At 38.9% G+C, this 22,670-nt stretch overlaps 1 protein-coding gene across 1 annotated transcript in view; it reads left to right on the top strand.

The window, feature by feature from the left end:
- Window positions 1-499: 499 nt before the first annotated feature.
- The window catches only part of pak4 (p21 protein (Cdc42/Rac)-activated kinase 4), a 28,627-nt gene continuing 6,456 nt past the window's right edge, over window positions 500-22,670 (top strand). The window contains exons 1-8 of the mRNA XM_014015909.1: window positions 500-651; window positions 12,411-12,641; window positions 12,739-12,938; window positions 13,014-13,224; window positions 14,920-15,153; window positions 15,311-15,769; window positions 17,459-17,592; window positions 18,108-18,234. Of these exons, the coding sequence (XP_013871363.1) occupies window positions 12,441-12,641; window positions 12,739-12,938; window positions 13,014-13,224; window positions 14,920-15,153; window positions 15,311-15,769; window positions 17,459-17,592; window positions 18,108-18,234 (1,566 nt within the window). The 5' untranslated portion in view covers window positions 500-651; window positions 12,411-12,440. The remainder of the gene's footprint in view (window positions 652-12,410; window positions 12,642-12,738; window positions 12,939-13,013; window positions 13,225-14,919; window positions 15,154-15,310; window positions 15,770-17,458; window positions 17,593-18,107; window positions 18,235-22,670) is intronic.

Raw genomic sequence — 22,670 nt, 5'->3', positions numbered from 1 at the left:
ATGTTATTTCAATTTTATTGTGTTGTACGGTATTTTTATTTTCTTTTCTTAATTTTTAATATTATTTTAATTCTATTATCATTGCTACTTTCGATAATGTTGCATAGCAATATATTGTTTTGTGGACTGATTTATCTGCTGCTGCTGTTACACCTGAATTTCCCCTCTGTGGGACAATAAAAGCTGTTTCTATTCTATTCTATTCTATTCTATTCTATTCTATTCTATTAAGATAATCTTATGTCCATCCATCCATCCATCCATCCATCCATCCATCCATCCATCCATCCATCCATCCATCCATCCATCCATCCTCTGTTTATTGTATTATTAGTAAATTAGTTGTGAACTTATGTGTAGTTTGTGTTTAAACATTGTTTTTGTAGATTAACCAAGCTAAATTTACGAGTTTTCTTGTTATTTATTTTTCCCCACACCGGGCACTTCCGGGCCTCCATACAACGGCGCTCCGCTTCAGGTTCCCGGATGTTCTCGCATTTTTCCCTGTTCAACATGGCGCCGGGAAAGTAAGACTTTTTGCTAATGTAACACACTTCATCCAAAGTTGGCTCGCTCGTGCTTTTTTAGGCACGATAAAGTTTACCAACACCCCGCGGACTCTACGGGAAAAGTTCCTCTCGGTCTTTCTGGGTGAGTGAGCTCCTTTTCTCTTTATAAACGATGTAAAACCGATTTATTTCGGTTACGATCGCTCGCTATTAGCGGCTAATGCGTTAGCCTCCGCTCTTCCAGTTCTCCCCAGGCAGGTCCGAGGAGTCCGGATCAGTCTCGGTTCTGTTCGTGGCTGAAAACTATGGTGCAGTCCAGGAGTGAAGTTTGTTGAGCTGTGCTGTTTAAAAGTCACTCGTGGAAAAAAGTTGCAGCAGTTTGAAGTCAGGAAAGCTAATGTTTAACCTGAGAGGATGTTTATTTTCAAACGCCGCCGCTTAAGCGAAACGAGACTGACGTTAATCAACAATCAAAAGTTTCTGCTCTGATTTAGTTTCGCCTTTCATTTATTTTAAGCATATTCATATCTGAATTGTGTGCAAGTAGATGTCTGCAGGGGGGTGAGAGGAGATTTTGTTGGAAAAATTGATTTGGTTCTGGACGACACATTTTTGTGATGCCGGAGCTGCCTGGAGGGGTAATTTTTCCTCAAACAACCTGTTCATCATTTTCTGCTAATTTATTTTACAAGAACAAGAAAAAATAAAGTAAAGCTACATTTATAACATTATCAGCACGGGAGTTGCTTAATAGTTTAATTTTTGTTTGGTGTGGGCAGGTCTCAGCTGTACAAAGTTTTATTTTGAAAGGATTTATTTGCACCACAGTGAGTTTTTTTTAAAAAATATAATAAATAATATAAACAATTTTGAGTGATAAATTCATTGTGGGTGTCTTTTTTCACAGTGGACCCACATTAAAAAAGCAACATTTTAAAGGAGGCAGTGTTTGGTGCCAGCTGACCCAAAAGGTTTCTCACAAAGAGAAAAATGCAGCTGAACTCCAATCTTCTCTCACTCTCCATGAGATGGAACTACAAAATAAAAGCATCCGTGTTTTGGCGTTTACCAAAAACCAATAAAATGATAGAAGTTAAAGTTTTTGGGGTTTTTTTTGTGCTCAAAACTTTTCTCTTTGCAAATCTTAAAGCTATAGCTCAGACGTTTTGAAGTGGGGCTTTATAGAAAGCTTGTGAACTGTCAATATCTTACCTGTTGTGGAGTATGGCAGGCCATTTTGACATAAAATCTGCTTCTCCATGCTTACATTCCAGATATCTTATGGTTTATGATCAGACAAATTAGTTAATTAAGAGATCTCTAATTAGATTTTGACTTGGCAACATTTTATTTATTTATTTATTTATTTATTGATATTTAACCAGACAAATCCCAATTTCCCTCACTTTTTGTTCTGACTAGTCATAATTCCAATTTAAGATGTTTTAAATGTATTTGTAGATATCACATTAGATTCGACTAGTGCAAATTAAATTGCAAATGAAAGCAAATAATGACACTTCACATTAAATTAGAGATATTTAAAACTGTATTTTTGATGAGTCACAATTCCTTTTAAGGTATCTCCAAATGAATTGTTGAATATTTTTTTCATCTAGACGGCTTTTCTGTTTCAGATATGTTGAGTAATTATTCTGTCTGGTGAAAATGTCACAGATTTACGTGGCGTTTTAGCCTCATTGAGCCACTAACATTAATTTGCTCTTCAGTGATCTGCAGTGTCAGGACAGTCCAACTCAAATTCTCGTTTTTAACATGATTTTTAGCTTCAACTTGACACAAATTAAGACAAATAGATAATTTATTGTCTGTCATTGCAGACAGGCAGCTGTTTGGACAGCTAAGTGGCAGCAGGGGGGCTTACGTGCAGTTTCTTAATTCAAATATTTAAAAACGTAATTTTGACTCATCATAATGTTTAAGATACTTCAAGGCATTTTGATCTGTCAAATACAGATATATTAAATTACCATTCAGGAGAGTCGAAGTCAGAACTCATTTTTATATGTCTAGAACGTAATTACAGATAAAGATTAGATGATTTTATGTTAAAATGGCCTGCCATACATGGATATTATGATGGATTCCTATGAATGCCGTTTTATAAATCCTCACATTGTTGTTGACGTAGGTTTTTATGGTCATTAGCAGCTAGCTGTAGCACGTTCTGTGCAGCCTGAGGCACTTCCTGCTGGAGTGTCATCTCATCTGTGGATTAATTGTGCCGCAGGAAGTCGTTAGTGGTCTGAACGAATGATTGACAGGTTTCTGAAGAACTTCAAGACCTGCAGAAGAAACAACTAAAACCTGCAGGGTAGTGGGTCTGCAGGACCTGGACTGAAGTTAAATCCTTAGTTTTTGAAGTCTTTATATTTGGAGTGACTCAGTTTTTTATTATTTTTCATCAGAAACTCGGAACCTCGACCCGATTTGAACAAAAGTCTTTCTCTGTGTCAGAGCTGCGGTGAAGGTCCCTCAGCCGGTTTTCATGCAGAACAGCTCATGTTTGTGTTGAAATATGTGTCAGTTTTATCTGGTGTCCTCGCTGGCTCTGCTTTCTGCGCCGTCTTTATCTTTGACCTTTCCACATTCCACAACCTGCCGGCCTCTGATTGGCCGCAGCGCCGCGTGCTCTGGTTTGAACTCGGCCTCCGGATTGGCAGGTTGGTGCGTCTTCGGCTGCGATACGTTAAGTTCACCGGCTCCTGTAGTGATTTTACTCCCAGAGGAACGTAAAGAAAACATTTCTTCACTGACAGTTTGATTGTAGATGTTACTCTGAGAAGAAAGTTTTTAAAAAGATGATCTAATCTTATTTAAAGTTGATTAGTTTTCCTGTTTGTGTGTTTTTGATTTTAACCGTTTTTGTATCAAAACATTTAGCTAGTATTTTATTTTTTCTTTTATGCTTTTTAAAAAATATTGAACTATTTAAAATTACATTCACCACAGAAATACGTTAAAATCTGCTTAGTGTCATCATTGTTCTCTTTAAAATCGGTTTCAGGTTCTGTTTTCATCTTATTCTATTTTTAGATTTTAGCTTTTATTACATATTTGCTACTTTGAGCATTTAGCTACTGTCTTCTTGCTACTTTTACTTTCTTGCTTCATTTTTATAATTCTGATTTTAGCTTTAGCATCTGATTAGCTAATATTAGTTTTGTCTTTTAGCAAATCTGCTTTTAGCTACAGTTTTGCTTTTAGTCATCCCTCTGCTTCGTTTAGCTAATTCTAGCATTAAGCTATGGGTTTGCTATTTTTAGCCACATGCTGATTTTAGCATCCCTTTTGCTTTGTTTAGCAGCTGTTGTGATAATTTTAGCTTCATCTGTTGTTATAGCCATGCTAATTTTACCTTTTAGCTACTATTCTGCAGATTTTAGATTGTAGCTACTGTTTTGCCACTTTTTAGCTACCTTCTTCTTTTACATTTTAGTTTTTTTTATTTATTAACAGTTTTTTTGTTTTAACTTTAGCTCTTTTTGCTACATTTAGCAGCTGTATTACTCATTCTAGCTTTAGCATCTGTTTTAGTTAAGCCAGCTGTTGTGTTGAATTTAGTTTTCAGCTACTGTTTAGTTTTTTTGTGTGTGGTTGTTTTAACTTTAACAACATTTTTCTCTGTTCTGCTTCTGAGTCTCTTTTGTTCTCGAAGATTTTAGTTTTTTGAGCAACTTTTTGTGGTTTTGAGGAAAGTCGGTGGAAGAAAACGGGACACTGTGAAGAATTATTTCCACAGTTAGTTTTTTACAGTGTTTGTGTTTACAGTGTTTGTGTTTACAGTTGACATGTTTGTCGTCAGTGGCGTGATGGGTCGGTTTAAATTAACACGCAGACGTTGGATTTCACAGATGCTCCTCCAGAACGGTGGTCTAATTAGAAGCAGGCCGTTAAATATTATCACGAGAAGATTTTTAAAGAGGAATTTGTGCAACTACTTCTTATCCTTCTCCTTTTTTTTAAAGTAACATTTAAAAAGCTCAACATTTTTCCTTTGGGGATGGTGGGAATTTTTCTGTCATTAGTTTGGTATTTTAACCAAATAATTTTTAGATGTTTAAGGTTTTAACATTAATAGTACCTACAAATATTATCTAGAATGTATGTACAAAAAATAAGCTAAATGGGAATGTGATGGCTATTAACAAAATATTTATAATGTTAAAGCGCATCTGTTAGCAAAATATCTCATGAATCAGTGGATATGTTTTAATAAAACCTTCAGGAAGTAACCAATGAACAAACATCTACTGCTGATTAACTTTTGGAGTTAATTCAATTCAAGATGGCCGCCACAGCTAATGGATTTTAATCAGTTCAAAAGTGGCTAAAAATCAGTCAGTTTTACAGATAAGGAGCTATAATTTGGTGTGGTAGTAGCTGAAAGTTTTCTATAACAAAGTCAGTGCTTCATCTTTACAAGTCTGACTTGACAGTTGGGCAACGTGCATTCCTGGGACTGCATGATCAATAAAAAAAATGCTGTGGGTTTAAATTTAAACTTTACAAACTAACCAGCTCAGTTTTTAATTATAAAAATAATAATAATAATTTATTATTATTATTATAATTAATGTGTTCATGTAACCAGAAGGAGCTCCGTTCGGCTCAAACATGTATTTGGCAGGTTTTGTGCAGGAGACCAGCGCTCGTGCTCATTCCTCGGACCGGTGACGTCATGAAACCGGTCCGCGCGCAGAAAACCAAACAGAAACGCGACACACAGACCGACTTTACGGTCCGTGGGTTCTGGTCGGTGCCGCTCCGCTTCGTGTCCTTTTTATTTATCCGTGTTTTGTTCCGGTTCGTTTCACGAAAGTCCTCCGGCGGTTCGGCGGACTTTCCTCTCTCTCCTGCTTTCTGTCCGGTTTTCCTCCGCTCCTCCACCGCGGCGCGACGTGTCGGTACCAGCTGGCCTCTGGACGGTGAGTGTTTCATCCGATGAAACAAACTTTTATGTTGCTCTTTTTTTTGGACTGTAAATCCGGGTTTTGGTCGGGAGGAGAAATCCCGGAGGCAGAACAAACGGTCCGTTGTTAAAATGTCAGCCCGGATTAACGGAGTCAGAGGCGGGAGAAGCAGAACTTTACTGTTGTCCACCTGTGTCTCCGTGGAGACAGCTGTTGGACTCTCAGTCATCTGTCTCTGTTTGGACAAGTGTTGGTGACACATGAGGGAGGGGGTGGGGTGGTGGTGGTTTAAACCCAAGGTTTTTATGGGTTAATGTGTAGGAGGTTAAACCTGAATTATTCCCATCAGCTTGTCCTCTGCTTGTTGCGGAGGAGCAATATGTGAAGTTTGTTAGCAAAATATCTTACAAATCACTGGAGGGATTTTAATGAAACTCACAGGATGTAATCACTGGATGTAGGACTACAACTGATTAGCTTTTTGAGTCGACACGATTCGGGCTTCAGAACATTTTGAACATCAACTGATGTGTATTTAATTTTTTTAGTGTAATACAACTTAATCAACATGGCAGCCTAAAATATTTTTATTTTTATTTTTTAAAGACATGTTAAAACAAGGGCTGCTGTCTCATAATCCTGAGGCCGCAGGTTTGAGTCCAGCTTGCATCAAGAAGGGCATCTGACCGTTAGTATTTGCTCGCTGTGATGACCCCTGAAAAACATGACTTTAGAAAGGCTTGTATTGTTTATTTTATGTTTTTGTTTTTGTGGTACAGCTACTTTTTTATGTAGTTGTGATGGTTTATATCGGTGTTTTTCAAACTTTTTATCTTCCGGACTTCAAAATAATGGTTGCTGAAACTAGTGACCCCGAATATTACTGGTTTATAATGCAAACTTTGCTAAAAAACAAACAAATCTCTGTTAAGCATTATATAACAACAATATAAACAAACCCATGATGCCTTTATTCATTTATGATTTTGTCTATATATATATATATATATATATATATATATATTTATAATTAATTTTTTTTGCAATAATTAAAAAATTCCATTAGCAATTTATTTATATTTAAATTGATCATCTTGGGCCCCTTACTTGATGTTTCATGACCCACAGAGGGGTCCTGACCCCAGCTTTGTGAACCACTGGTTTGGGTAATGATCTCAGGTTGCTGGTGTTGATTCTCAGTCATCCAGGAAGCAAAACGTCTGGTTGTTTTGTTTTATTTTTTTGTTTTTGAATTCTCAGGATCTTATTTTTGTAATTTTGCAACCACGTTGCAAATTAATTAATTAATCTGCTGTTTGGTGTCTCTCGTGGTCCATATGATATTTGCTAACAGAGTTGGCTTCAATAATAAATTGCACAATTTTAATTTGTTACATTTCATTCTGTCACTGTTGGTCTACACAACAACAGAACCCCATTTCTCTAAAATTTATTATTTTTTTAATACAGGATGTAAACAACAGCTGATTCAACAAGGACAGTAATATTCATGTCAACAAAACCACAACGATTAACTCTGTAAACCGTGAATGTTTCACATGAGAAACGTGAAAACGGTCTTTTCAGCGCAGACGTGTGTAAAAGTTTCACTCGGTGGAATATTAAACACGGCGCTGAGAACAGGCCGATACCCGGGAGCTCCAGGGTCACTGCTCGAGCAGTTTGTTTGCACAGCGCCTCATAAATCTGGGAAACATTATAGCGAGAGACAACAGGCTGTTATTATCACCTCTGATTCAGCTGCAGCGAGCTAACGGCGGAGCATCACAACAACCCGAACGCCACCATCTGCTGAGTTCACACGATTGTTTTCCTGTTTTGGTTTCTCTTTCGTCCCCTCAAGCTTCGTTAATTTGCTCCAACCTAAAGGCGTTGGTTTTATCCTCAGTGCTTTTAATGACAGGCCTCCAGTAAAGATTGATGCTCCTGTCATCAGACTCATTAACACTGTGAGAGTTATTTGTCAACACGGTGGTAGACGAGGGGAAAATACCCAGAGTTGAGCTTGTGCTGTCTTTTCAGGATCTGGATCTGTTTTTGACCCGTTCCTGTGTAGTTTTGTGTTTCGATCGTTTTAGTTGAAGCATTTGTGAAAGGTTTTAATCAGGGATGAGAAAAAAACAGAATACTTTAGTTTTTAGACACTTTTGTTTTTGTTCTTGCAGTGCTTTTTACAAATGAATTCCATTGAAAGTAATAAATCTCCAGTGGGATCGCCACACCCTGAAATAATTATTTTATTGCTGCTCTTTTTTTTGTCTCAATCGTTTTAGTTTGTGTTCTGGTGCACGCCACTGATTGCCTCCATAACTTGGCGTGTAACACCCTGTTTCATAATCCTCAGCCTCTTTCTTTTTTTGTTACTGGGTGTTGCGTTCAAGTTTGGCTTCAGTGCTGTGATTTATTTTTTATTTTTTTTGTGTGCTTTGAACTTGTTTTTTTTCCCAGCGTGCTCCTGGGTGGATCTCGCTTCTGCTTCAAAAAGTCCTGCTGTGAAAGAGTTTATTAATCCTACAACAGCATGACTCACGGCCTCTAACTTTCTGACCCACCCAGACCGCCCGAGTCGGCTCCATCCACCCGGCTCCACGTCCACGAGTCTTTTTTTTTTCTTTCTTGGTTCCGACTCTAGTTTTTGTTCTTCAAAGAGTGATCGGAGTGAGCTGGACTCAGGGTTTTTTTTAGAAAACAAAAGGCTACAGTTTGTTCTCATTAAATGCAGCTTCTGTTGAATGACTGGGAAGGTGCTGAGTCAGCATTCACACTATTGTTTTCCTCAGTTTTTTTTCTTTGTGTTTTTTGTTTTATCTACTGCTGCACACTTTCTGCTTCTTTAATGGTTCATAAATCAGAAGATTCAGCTCATTCAGGAGAATGAGGGCACTGTGACTTTTGTTTTTTGTAGGTTTTATACTTTTAAAGGGGGAGTATGGTGGAAAATTTACTTTTTGAGCCTTATGATGTTATATCATTTCCTCATCAAAAACATACCCAGAGTGTTGTTTTGACTCTTTCATGCGTGTTTGAGAAATCCTTGAATCTCCTGTGGTAACCATGTGGAGTGCTATCATTTAGCGCTCAAACACTTGCTGGTACAAAGCACCGCCTCTTATACCTAGCTCCTCCCTGGAGCTCAATCTGCAGTCGAAAATCTATTCAAATCATTCGACTAATGCTAATTATACGGATGCTAAATCTAATACTCATTCTACTTATGATGATGCTAAGTCTACTACTGTTAATGCTAATACTACTATAAATAATGCACATTTTACTAATATGTCTACTGCTAATGCTAGTTTTATTAATGTTAATACAAGTTCTACACTGTTAATGCTAGTACTGCTGATGCTAAAACTACTATTGCTAATGCCAGTTTTATTAATGCTAATTTTATTTCTAAAGCTAGTTGTACTAATGCTAATACCAGTTTTACTACTGTTAATGCTAATGCTGCTAATGCTAATACTACCCTTGCAAACACTAGTTTTGCAAATGCTGATACTACTATTGGTGCTAGTTTTACTAATGCTACTACAGTTATTAATACTGCTAATGCTTTGTGGTGGAGTAGTTAGAGGAGCTGTCTTGTAACCAGTAGGTTGCTGGTTCGATTCCCCGTTCCAGCTGTTTCAGTCGTTATATCCTTGGACAAGACACTTTACCCACTCGCATACTGATGGTGGCCCAAGGGTCTGGCGGCACCTGTGCATGGCAGTCCTGCCTCTGTATGTGTGCCCCAGGGCAGCTGTGGCTACCATGTGTTTTACCACCATTGGTGTCTGAGTGTGTGTGTGAATGGGTGAATCAATTTGGGGTCCACATGGACTTGATAAAGTGCTCTATAAGTTCAAGTCATTTACCATATACCATTTTGCTAATTATGGTCTTGCTGCACCAATATGAAAAATTTAGCCGATATCGATATTCAATATAATTATTGCTGTTATGGCCGATAACCGATATTTACCGATATTACACAAACACACAAATTATATTATACATATACGCACAAAGACACTTGGGTCTTTTTTGATACAGTAAATAAACAACCAGACCTCTGACATGGCTCTACTTCAGTTTTTCCTGATTAGCAGCGTCAATATCACTGTTATGATCAAACAGATGCTGCTCAACCAACCATCTCCCCTCCTAAAACAGAAACACAAAGATAAAAAGTGGGAAATCAATATCGGATGGTAATATCATCCCATTTTTAAATATCGGACCGATCGTGCATCCCTAGGTCTTGCTAGCACTATTACTTCTAATTCTAATTAAACTACCGCTAGTTATACTAATGATAAGGCTATTGCTGCTAATGCTCTTTCTATTAATAACTAAATGCAACTAAATGCTAGCATTCTCTAAATTTGGCTAACCAGCAGCTTTTAGATTCTATTTTATCTTTTGTTACTTTTGTATTTAGCTAGCTTTTTGCTACTTTAGCTTTTATATGGTGTTTACAATTTTTATTTTAGGTTTCATTACATTTAATTTGTGTTTTGTTACTATTAGGGTTGTAACTAGCGCTTTACTTTAGCTTCTAGCCAGCGTTTTAGTACAGTTTGCCGGCTTTATGTAGCATTTGCTTCATTTAGCTTTACGCTTAGTTTCAACTTTTTCAGAAAGCTTCGTCAGTCATTCAGAATTCACCATTCTTGCTCCAGTTTTCTAATTAAAAACGATCAACCTGCAGATTTTTATTTCCTCAAACATAAAAACAGGTTTTTAATTTTTTTAATCTGCTGGGTGTGGACGTGCACTTATTAGTTCAGCACAAAACCTTCAGTGATGCAGCAGTTGTTCGGCTGGCGACCGGAAAAGGCTGATTTTTCAGCTTGACTGGCTGTAACTAGTGACCAGCAGAACAGGCGCTGAGAAATCCAATTGTTTTTACAGGCAGTTTAACGCATCACAGTGACACAGCTGTTGAACAAAGGCATGTTGTTGTGGAAGTGTTTTAAAGCTGTTTACAGCTGACCTTTTTGTTACAGGAGGCAGACCTTTACTGACTAATATCTGACCCTGACCTTCTGGAACCGACAGCAGATAAAACCAGACAAACATGAATACATTTTGCTATCTGTAATGTACCGTTAGCCACACTTTATTTACATTTTCTCCCGCTGTAGTAGCTTACCATAACAGGAGGAAATTTCATCATGGAGATGACATCATTCCACATTAAACTGGATATTTGGGTCCAGCAGACATTAAGCTTGTTGCTGACCTTCAGCTAAAAGTCACTCTGTGTTTTAATGACTTTTGTGCTGAAATAAATCAGTTTAATATCTTATAATTTGATCAAATGGACACAAGTCATCTTTATATTGTGGTAATTTTAGATTTCTGCATATATTTTTACTAATGTTCTGAGTTTTAAAGATGTCAGATATAAATAATTGTTTGTTTTTAACGTGTTTTAGGTAGGGTTGAAAGATTTAGGAAAATCTAATTGCAATTTTTTATCTATAAATTGCTACTGCTATTTAATATGCAATTTTTTTAATGTTTTAAGTACTTTTCAACAAACACAAGCAATAAATCTGTTTTATAATAAACAAAGTACACTTTAAAGCATAGATTACAATAAAGCAAACAAGTGGCTTTACCTTTTTACCATTTGTATTTTTTCTTGTTTCATAAAACATGATATTAAGTATTTTAAGTGAACTTCCTAAACACTGTCTGAACTTCAAAGGACAGTGTCTAAATAAGTAGAAAAAAATATTTAAAAATAAAAAAACATAGATTACTGCTTTCCAGCCAGTAACATCATAAAAAATAAAGTGCGAAGAAACAAAAAACAAAGAGAGAATAAACATCTGCTTTAATCAGCTCGTTATTTTCTAGGAAAATCAAACTCAAGTTGCTAGATTACATCATCACCTAATATGTCAATAACTGTGATCTGAGCTTGGAGAGACGTTAAAGAGAAAAAACAGTGAAGAAAAACACTAAATATGTTTAGAACTGCAATAAAACTTAGTGAAATAAAAATAATTTTATGACTTAAATGCTTAAGGCCCTGCCACACTAGACAACTTATACTACCTTACGAAACATTTTTTATGTGTAAATTGCAAATAAAATTTATATAGTTGATCAATTTGTTAGAATTACAGAATGTACAGGTATAAAAGGAGCTTCCAGTTGATTTTTTTTCAATTCCATCTTCAACGTAGATGTCTTTAAAATTTTCACAAGTTGTCTAGTGTGACAGGGCCTTTAGATCCACATTACATAAATTAAATTAGTGATAATTTTAAATTTAATCTGCAGACTGTTCGATGTCACGAGGCACTGGGAGGACGAGGTGAAGCAGTGACTGATCTGTGAGTCAAACAGCTGAGTCCAGAGATTTATTTTAGAGACAGTAGAGAGAAAAACATTACAGTAAATATTACATCCTGCATTAGAAACTAGGCAGGAGCAGTGGCAACTTTGCACATGCAAGATTCATTTGCAGCGGTCCCTTCTCAGCTGACTGCAGCCGGAGTTGGGGGGGTGAATTCTTCTGCACGAGGCTGAGTCGGACCACTGTAGGAAGGGGGAGGAAAGGAGTAAGGTGCTTGGAAAGTGCTGGCCCCAAAGTTTCTAAAAGTCTTCAAAAACACCGGGAAAAGTCGCCAGATTTGTCGCTAGTCGCTTTTTGGAAAACTAAAGTCGTTAGAGGGGTCTAAAAAGCCGCTAGATCTAGCAACAATGTGGCTAAGTTAGCAACACTGCTCTGCTGCACTCACTCCCAACTCACGTGACCAGTCAAATTGCAGCCTGTGCCATTAGAAAATCTCATTTTAACGTATCGTGAGATTATCGCAAATGCTATTAATCGTTCAGCCCTAGCTTTAAGTGTTTTTATTAATGCGCTTTATTTGTTCTGAATGTTTTGTAAATCTTGTGCAGATTGTAACTTCGTCTTCTTCCCTCTCCCTCTTTACAGATCTGATGCTGGTTTGCAGCCGCCGCCATCATGTTCTCCAAAAAGAAGAAAAGTCGAATCCAGATCTCTGACCCGTCTAACTTTGAGCACCGCGTTCACACGGACTTCGACGCCCAGGAGCAGAAGTTCGTGGGGCTGCCGCGACAATGGCAGTCGCTCATTGAAGACACAGCCAAAAGGCCCAAACCCTTCATCGATGCCACCGTCATCACCACTGTAGAGCCCAGGAAGGTGGGGTGAGCCGAATCAGTACCGTGCACTAATGGTACGCGGGTTAGGAGCTGGTTAAGATCTGATGTTTGTTTTTATTTCCCCTCGGTGTCTGCAGACGATCGTTCGCGGCAGCAAGCTGGGCGCAGACAGCTCCTTAACGTGGCTGCTGGATGAGTTTGACACCATGTCTGTGACCCGGTCCAACTCACTGCGGCGAGGCAGCCCCGACCAGCCCCGGAGGGACTCCAGCTCGTCAGGCGGAGGCGGACAGGAGAACGGAGATCCTCACCACAGACACTACTCCCACCCAGATAGGTCAGAACCAGGGCCGCGGCGTGGGCCCAGCGTTTATCTGAGGTTTGGTTCTGACGCCGGTGTTCTGACCCTCAGGGACCGACCCAGGCAGGAGCACCAACCCGGAGCCGACCCCCGTCACGGTCATCGAGCAGTCCGTCCCTCGCCGAGGGATGAGGAAATCCAGGGCCGACCCCAGCAGCAACCTCGGGGCCAGGAGCCCAGCAAGGCCCAAAGAGAGAGGACTGGGTCAGGCCAGCCTCCCCCTCCCCCTCACAGAAACAGGGACCATCGAGACCGGGACCAGGTATTTCAGCTAATCTTTTGCTACTTCTCGCTGTTGCTGGACTTTGGATCATTTTAGCTTCTTGACTACTTTTTGCTGTTTCTAGCTTTTAGCTAACATTTACTGTTTAGGCTTGTAGCTAGACTTTTAATACATTTTGCAATTAGCTACTGTTTTGCTATTTTAGCTTCTAGCTTTCCCTTTGCTAGTTTTGGCTATTGTTTTGCTATTTCTAGTTGTTAACTAGACCGTGGCTACTTTTGGCTTCTAGTTATGTTTTGCTACTTCTAACTTCTAGCAAACCTTTGCTGTTTTCGCTTGTAGCTAACCTTTTTAAACTTTATGCTTTTAGCTACTGTATTGCTGTTTTAGTTTTTTGCTAAAAATTAGTTTTTTCTATTGTTTTGTTACTTCTAGTTGTTAGCTGGACTTTGGCTACTTTTAGGCTGTGTCCAAAACGACAGGCCGGGTCCTTGGTAGACCGGGAAGACCGGAAAAAAAGAGGCTGTGGATTTGGACGGTCTAGCCTCCCCTCCTTACCCCGGCGTACGTCTTGTCACCTAGCAACTGTGACGACGCTAAACAAGCAAACTTAAATCAAAACTAGAAAATTATCAATACATTAGCATTATTAATATCACAAAACTATAAAATTAACTTAAAAGTATCATTTGAAGAACTAATTGACCCGCTGTAGGTTCATGTTTATTTCGCGTTTTTTATGACGAAAATATAATATTTAAAAACATGTCCATACAAATGATAAAAGTATTAGAATTACAACCGCTAATTTTTTTATTTTTAAATCACCATATTTTTATTTAAAATGTATTCTTTTCTCTCGCTTCGTCCGCCATTACTAGCTTAAAAAATCTCCGGTCGGGCCGCAATGCATTATGGGATATGCTGGGCCGGGAAGGATCCATCGGACCTGTCCTTCGATTCGGGGAAAAAGAAGGACGTATTTGTCGGCCGCATCGGAGGAGTCTTCCGTTTTGGACGTCCTTCGTCGCGGCACTGTGACGTATGCGGCCGACAAATTCGACCTTTGGAGGACCCGTCCTGCCGTTTTGGACACAGCCTTAGCTTCTAGTTACATTTTGCTACTTCTAGCTTCTAGCTAACAGTTGCTGTTTAGACTTTCAGCTAGCCTTTTAATAATTTTAGCTTTTAGCTATTGTTTTGCTTCTTGCTTCTAGTTATGTTTTGCTACTACTAGCTTCTAGCTAACCATTGCTGTTTAAACTTACAGCTAGGCTTTTAAGTTTTTAGGCTTTTACATACAGTTTTGCTACTTTAGTTTCCAGCTAGCTTTTTGCTAGTTTTGGCTATTGTTTTGTTACTTGTTAGCTGGAGTTTGGCTGGAGTTTGGCCACTTTTGGCTTCTAGTTAACCATTGCTGTTTAGGCTTTTAACTATCGTTTTAATACTTTTAGCTACTATTTGCTACGTTAGCTTCTAGCTTGCCCTTTGCTAGTTTTGTCTATTGTTTTGCTACTTGTGGAGTTGTTAGCTGGACTTTGACATCTTTCAGGTCTTTTTTTTTGTTAAGCTTCAAGCTACCCTTTTAATACTTTTAGCTGTTGTTTGACTGCATTTATTTACCTATGCAGTCTTTTAATGAATGTTTTGATTCTTTTAGGATTTAGACTTTTCCCGTCTTTCCCTGGGTTTAGCTTTTAGCTAGTGTTTACTATTATTTCATCATTTCTTCAGGAGCCGGCGGTCCGCAGAGATCAGCCCGAGGACCTCAGGCCAAAGTCCAGCTACGTCCCTCGGGAGGGCAGCCCTCAGTCTCCCAGGGACAAGAGGCCCCTCTCAGGACCCAACATCCGAACCCCAAACCTGCCGATAACTGAAGGGGTGATGAAGACGGCGCAGCAGAACACCCGGCCGTTCAACACGTACCCGAGGACAGACAGCGACGGAGGACGCAGCCCCACAGGACAGGTGAGGACTCACCTGTTTCAGGGACATTCTGAAAACGATGGATTATTTTTAAATAAATGTAAACGTGAAGATCATGACTTCAGATAATTTAGTCCTCTAAATATGTTTAGGTTTGTCCAGGCCTTCCTGGTTTATGTCTTCAGTCTGTCTCCTCCAGGTGGTCCGACACCATGAATCCTCCCCTCAGAACGGACCCTCCAGCGGTTCTACCCGCGGCTCCTCCAGCTCCAAGCACCCAGCCCACCAGCAGCCCCATCACAGCTCCCACCCCAGCCTGACCCCCGAGACCGCCCAGTACCCGCACACCCCTCACCCCAGCGTTCCCGCCCCGCGGCCCCCGGCCCCCGCCGCACCCGCGGGATCATCAGGGGCCCCTCCTCAGGGTCACTCCCCGCAGAGGGAGCCTCAGAGGGTCTCCCACGAGCAGTTCAGAGCGGCGCTGCAGATGGTGGTGGATCCCGGCGACCCGCGGACCTACCTGGACCACTACATAAAGATAGGCGAGGGGTCCACGGGGATCGTCTGCATCGCCACGGTGAAGACCACCGGGAAGCTGGTGGCTGTGAAGAAGATGGACCTGAGAAAACAGCAGCGCAGAGAGCTTCTCTTCAACGAGGTGAGGAACGATGAAAGAGACGCAGAATCTGCAATAATTGAAGTTTGTGATTTTATCATTAAATCCCTGTTAGCAAAATATCTCACAAACCGCTGGATGCTCTTTAATCAGACGGTTAAAATTTAATCTTAGCTGCACGTTTGATTAACTTTAAGAGTTAACATGGTTCAAGATGGCCGCTACAGTTTGGGTTTAACAAATAAAATAAAATACTGTTACAGTTGCTGAGCTAAATTTTGGTGTGGTAGAAGCTGAGAGTCGTCCTCAACATATTTTGAGCACTAATATGTGTAAGATGCTTTTTTTAAAAGTTTATTTTATTTTCAGCTGTTATTTGTAGGTGTTAATTTTACGGAAGACTATTAGAGCCACTATGAGTTGCTTTTTTTTTTCCCTACAAAATTTATGAGATTAAAACCAAGTTCTGGAAAGAAACGTTTTTATTTATTTATTTTTTACTCCGGCCTTAACCCTCTTCCATACACCTCTTATTTTAAACTTTTAGCCAGCCTTTTGATAGCTTTTAGCTAACGTTAGTAACCATTCTTTCTACTTCTAGCTAACCTTTTGTTGCATTTAGCTGGTATTTTGTTACTTGTAGCTTTTAGACATTTTCCAATTTTAGCTTGTGTCCTGCTTCTTCTAGCTACTATTTTTATTACCCTAGCTTTTAGTTAGGCGTTTGCTATTTTTAGCTGCCGTTTTGTCCATTTAGCTTTTAACTAGCTGCTTTTTTTTCCTCAGATTTTTGAGAATAAAATCAAACTTCCGGAAATCAAGACTTTTTTTACTCTGGCCTTAACCCTCTTTAAAGTGCCTGTGACATCAAATTTTTGTAATAAATATGAATGCTTCTTTGGAAAGATAACATTGGTAATGTAGCAAAACAAATTTCACGCCGTTAAGATGAACAGTTGAGATATTTGCATGTGAAGAAACAGGAAGTGATGTCAAAGGGGAATACCTGCATGTAAACAGAGTGAAGCTACAATAATTAGAGAAGAATCTGATGTTTCTTTAGATTATTTTGACTCACTATCAGAGTTGAAGAAGAGTTTAACTAAAATTGTTTCAATAAACAAAGACCAGAGTTTCTTTTCTTAAAGAGTTCCCTTTGATGTCACTTCCTGTTTCTTTTTGTTGAGCCAAATTCAAGAGAAAGTATGCCAGTTATGAGACAAAATGGGTAAAATTATGTGTACTATGCTAATTTTCTTAAATATAAATATGTTTTCTTTGATTTTTTGCATTTGAAGGATAAGCATGTCACAGGCCCTTTAATACACTTCAGTCCCTTTGTTAGCAAAATATATTCATGAGTGCACTGGATATTATCTGCAAAAAAATACTCATTTACTATACAGCACTTAAATATTAACTTGTTTAGGAAGTAGTAAAGTAAAAGCATCCAAAATATTTTAAATTTGTGTTTGCTTTAAAGCAAAAAGTTTAAAAATGTTCTGGTTTTCAAGTCCAACCAGGCATCCAGAGTTTAAAATGACTGCAGGTCAGAGGTAAACTGATACTGATCAGAAAGTCCAGTTCCTGGTCCAGATTTGAGCGTCTCCTCTGTGTTTGATGAGTCAAAGAAAACAAGAGTTTGTGGTTGAGAGGAGCTCAGCTGCTGATCGTCAGGTGTCCTGCAGCGGTGGAATAATCTCAGCGTCTGTCTTCTCCTGGCGGCTGCAGGTGGTGATCATGCGGGACTATCACCATGAGAACGTGGTGGAGATGTACAACAGTTACCTGGTGGGAGACGAACTCTGGGTCGTCATGGAGTTCCTGGAGGGCGGAGCTCTCACTGACATCGTGACGCACACCAGGTGACAAAATAAAAGTCCAGGATGAAGCATGCAGGGGGGCTTTTATTCTGGTAGTCACAGTTATTAATTAGTTTTCAGTTCTACAGAAACGGCTGAAGTGGCATCACTAACCATTGGTCACATTTTTTAAATTAGAACACAGTTGATATGAGAAAAAAATTTGGATTAAAATATAAAATCAGACTTGAAGCGTTGCAACAGGATGAATAATTTACATCGTTCTGGTTGGAAAACTGGACTGGCAGCTTTTGTTTTCTGCACAGAAGCTTTAGTTGCCTTTTAACTTCTGTGGAAATAAAACGAGCATCATTCCTGATGACAAACATCATCTCACATGATGAGGCAGCCTGCCAAAGCAACTCTTAATCCTGGATAATTAACTGACAGGCATCAGAAATCCCTCGCTCAGCCACTAGAGGGCAGTCTAACACAACTCAGATTCTCATGGTTTATTTTCTGTTGATGTTTGTAACTCTTTACATTTATCCTGCCTTTTTAAAACTTCTCTCCTCCAGGATGAACGAGGAGCAGATCGCCACGGTGTGTCTGTCTGTCCTGAAGGCGCTGTCCGTCCTACACGCCAAGGGGGTGATCCACAGGGACATCAAGAGCGACTCCATCCTCCTCACGCACGACGGCCGGGTAAGCACTTCCTGTTAGGTTTCAAAATGACACGCTTGTGCCGGTGGTGGACACGGGGCAGCTTCCTGTCGAATCTTACTCTGAATTTCAGAGCTGACAAACATTTAATACAGCTGTGGTTTGTTGTGATGCTGGGAGACACTGTTTCAGCTCTCCCAAAATATGAACTCAGATGAACACTTGTTTGCCCCTGTATAGAAAAGATGAGTGTCCGCTTAGCGTCCCCCCCCCCCCAAAAAAAACTGTTCTTTTTGTAGCTTATCTTATATTTAGAACCGTAATGTGACTGAACTAACTGTGATTCAATAAATAGTCAAATATGAAGAATAAATAGTATTAAATGATTATATGAGCTCTCTAAATATCTTTTTGAAAGAAATTATTTTATTAGAGAAATCAGTCAGTCTAACATTATTATTATGCATTTTCTCCTTTTAGCTAGCATTGTGTTTGTTTAGCTTTCAGATAGCCTAATGCTACTTTTAGCAAGCCTTTTTTATACTTTAAGCTTGTAGTTGCTCTTAGATAGTGTTGCCTTCCTTTTAGCTTTTAGCTAGCCTTTTTCTTAAGTTTATCCTTTATGGGATTGTTTTTGTTACTTTTAGCTTTTAGCTTTTTGCTTGTTTTAGCTAGTGTCACACTTCTTTTAGCTGGTTTTTTATGCTTTTAGATAGACATTTGCTAACTTTCGCTAGTCTTATGTTCCTTTAGCTATTGTTCTGCTTGTTTTAAGGCTACCGACTGAAACTCATTCAGCTCTTTCACTTTATTTAGTTTCTGTTGAATTAAAAACATATTTGTTATATTTGCTCCTGTGTTAAATTGAGCTGTTTGTGGTTTTAGGTTTGTTGAAAACTGAAGAAAGTTTGGAGTTACTGAGAGTTGGAGAGTTGATGTTGGTTATTTTAATGTTTTATTTAATTGTAGGAAGAGTCCTGAACACAAGGAAAATAAAATCATTGAATTAAATCCTCCTCCATGCATAAACTGCTCCTTATGATGCAGTCTGTGTAGGTTGCACTGATCTTTATTTACGTTTTAAGAACTTGTTAAAATGTATTTGTTTGTGTCAGACTTGGCCATTGTTTTTTATTATTATTATTATTTTTTAGTTATAATAAATCGATGAGTCAACGAAACTCAAAATAGGGCGTTAGCGAGAACCGCTGAGCCAAGTTAGACCTCGAATCGCTTCCTGCAAGATGATGAGCGAGTTTCTGCTTTCTGCAGAAAATGAAACCAACACGGTTGCTTAGCAACACCAAGTAAAAACCAACCACAGCTTGTCGAGTGTTAACGGTTAACAGCTCATAACGCTGGAGCCGGACCGTCGGTGCAGAGGAGCGATGAGACAAAAAGACTCTGACTGTGTGCTGGCTGATGTTCGCAGGTGTTCGGAGGCGGAGCCTCAGCTTCATCAGACAGAACAAACTCTAAATGTTGGTGTTTTTATTTAACACATCGGTCACGCTCAATAAAAACAGTCAGCAGCCGACGATTCAGCTTGTAGCAACATTTAGCTTGTTTGATAAATCTTTATTTAAATTCTTTTTAATTCATAAAATATGACTTTTCTGCTAAAATGTGAAGTGAACGCTGAGCGTTGCAGGATCTGAAACTGAGCTGCCAAAGCTAAACGAAGCAGAAGGCTAAAGATAGAGCTAAAAGAAGCAGAAGGCTAAAGATAGAGCTAAAAGTAGCAAAACTCAAAGCTCAATGCCAAAGATAGCACAACTCTACCTAAAAGCTCAAAGAAATGGAACACTAGCTAAAAGAATCAAATGCTAGGTTAAAGCTTGAAGGAACAAAACACTAAATAAAAGCTAGAAGAGCAGAATATTAGCTGAAAATAGAAAAGCACCAACTAAAAACAGATAAGGGTAGTAAAAGATTAGGTTAAAGCTAAAAGTAGAGAAAGATTAGCTAAATGATGCTAAACACTATCTACAAAGCTAAAATAGGCAGGGCACTAGCTAAAAGTAGCACAAGGCTAACGTTGAATTTAAAAGGAGCAAAACACTAGCTAAATGCCAAAAGTAGCAAAGCACCAGCTTAAAGCAGGTAAAAGGAAAAGTAGCAAAAGGCTAAAAGGTACAAGTAAAGGTAAAAGTTGTTATAGGCTAGGGTTGGGCGAAATTGGCAAAAAAATTAATCACGATTAATTGAGGTGTTTAGCCAATAACGATTAATTTGATGATTAATCCCCTGGAGTCACTTGACACCCTTATGTCCTAGTCCAGAGGCTCTCAAACTGGGGTCCCAGGACCCCAAGGGGTCCGTGAGAGGTATCTTGTTGGTCCTCAAAAAAATTTCACTAAATTGTTAATTTGGTTTTTATTTTTAAAAATGCATGGAGAACAATGAACTAATAAAACAAACATAATATACTAAATAAAAATATAAATGTGAGCCATCACATTGAAACGAGAATTAAGCCCAAAAGTGGGATGTGGAGAAATACAGGTATATGGTTTTGATTTAACCGTTTGCAAGAATTGCATTATGTCAAAATATAATGAATTATCAATGAATCATTTGAATGAACTGTCTGAAATATAATCCTAAAAACATTTTTGAAGCATTTTTTTGAGCAGTAGCAACAAAAATCTGATTTTGAATTTTTCCCTGTGAGCTAACAATGATTTTGTTTCTCTCCAACTGGGAAATCTTAATGTACAAAAAATATTTGAGGTTTATTCTTTAAATTAAAATAAAAAAAATACTCAATAAATTTACAAAAAATTAGGATTCAGACCAAACATCATAACCATCAAGACAAATTAAGTCATATCTCTGGATAAGCTGATGATATCNAAATTAGGATTCAGACCAAACATCATAACCATCAAGACAAATTAAGTCATATCTCTGGATAAGCTGATGATATCAGGATGATCCAGGTGTCAAAATGTAGCTTTTAAACCAGGAATCTGAAAATGTAATTAGGTCATTTTGACCAAATTTGACTTAATCCTCATGTCAATATGATGGGTCACATATTCCCATGGAATTTAGGGGTTGAAATGACAAATTATCTTTTAAAACAGCATGGGTTTTACTAGGGGGTCCCAGGAATTTTTTTCGCCATTTTAAGGGGTCCCCAGACCCAAAAGGTTTGAGAACCCCTGTTCTAGTCACGTGACCAATTTAGTGCTAAAGATTTGCTCTTCATAAAATTCTGTCCCAAACTGTGTCAAAATTACAGACTTTGGGCTATACATAAAATTTTAAATTGTGTTGATAGATAAATAAATTACAGAACGTTTTTTTTTTTTTTTTAATTTGTCATATATGACGTGGAGAGGAGCACCGAGTGGACTCACTGGAGCAATCTCCAGTCGGTCGACCTGGTAGCATTAATCATATTAATTGTCATGTACCAAAAAATAATCGATTAATGTTTTTCTGACGATTAATTGCACACGATACGATTATGCCCAACCAGGCTAGCTAAAAGAGACAAAGGATCAGCTGAAAGTAAACATGAGCTAAAGTGCCAGGTAAGAGGTGAAGGATGCTAAAGGCGAGCTAAAGTAATGTAAATAATCTAATGTACACTTTCAGAAAGAATAAATGGTAATAAAATAAAAACAGTGTCTGTTCGTCCTTAAAGCACATTTTCACAGCTTCAAAGCTAACGTAGTTTAATTTCCACCTTCAGACATGGCCCACAGTCTGAGAGTTACACTACAGTCTAGTGACAAAGTGCAAGTCACAGGTTTGGTGCCGGGGCGAGCATGTAAACCTCCTGAAGAGTCGATTATTCTCTGTGGTCTGACGTCTTCATGAGCTGTGGTTTCAGCCTCACACTTGGACTCCGTCTGAATACAAACCGCAGCGACACTTAGTCTGCTCTGATGTCGTAAGAGGAGCCGACAGAAACCGTTTCATCTTCGGCTGAAGGTTTATAAACTAACAGCTGTCTGACTGTTTGGGTTCATTTAACAACCTGCTTCTGTAGATCCTCGGCTTTTACCAACTTCATCTTCATCGTCTTCATCTATATTCTGAGAAACCTGACTGAAGGTTTACCTGGATAAATGTTTGATCCAGAGCTGAATGTCTGAAATGTTTTGGCTCGTATGTTGGATGTACAGTTTTAAATTGAAGCTATGTATGTATGTATCCTTTAAGTACTGGGTGTTTGTACCATGTAAGTTGCAGGTATGTAACCTGTGAGTACTGGGGGGTATGTAACCTGTGAGTACTGGGGGTATGTACCCTGTGAGTACTGGGGGTATGTACCCTGTAAGTACTGGGGGTATGTACCCTGTAAGTTGCAGGTATGTAACCTGTGAGTACTGGGGGGTGTGTACCCTGTGAGTACTGGGGGGTATGTACCCTGTAAGTTGCAGGTATGTAACCTGTGAGTACTGGGGGGTATGTACCCTGTGAGTACTGGGGGTATGTACCCTGTAAGTTGCAGGTATGTAACC

The sequence above is a fragment of the Austrofundulus limnaeus genome, unplaced genomic scaffold (genome assembly GCF_001266775.1).
Source record: "Austrofundulus limnaeus strain Quisiro unplaced genomic scaffold, Austrofundulus_limnaeus-1.0 Scaffold136, whole genome shotgun sequence".
Lineage (NCBI taxonomy): Eukaryota > Metazoa > Chordata > Actinopteri > Cyprinodontiformes > Rivulidae > Austrofundulus > Austrofundulus limnaeus.
Note: the sequence above shows the minus strand (reverse complement) of the source record. Positions and strands in the feature narration are given on the sequence as shown.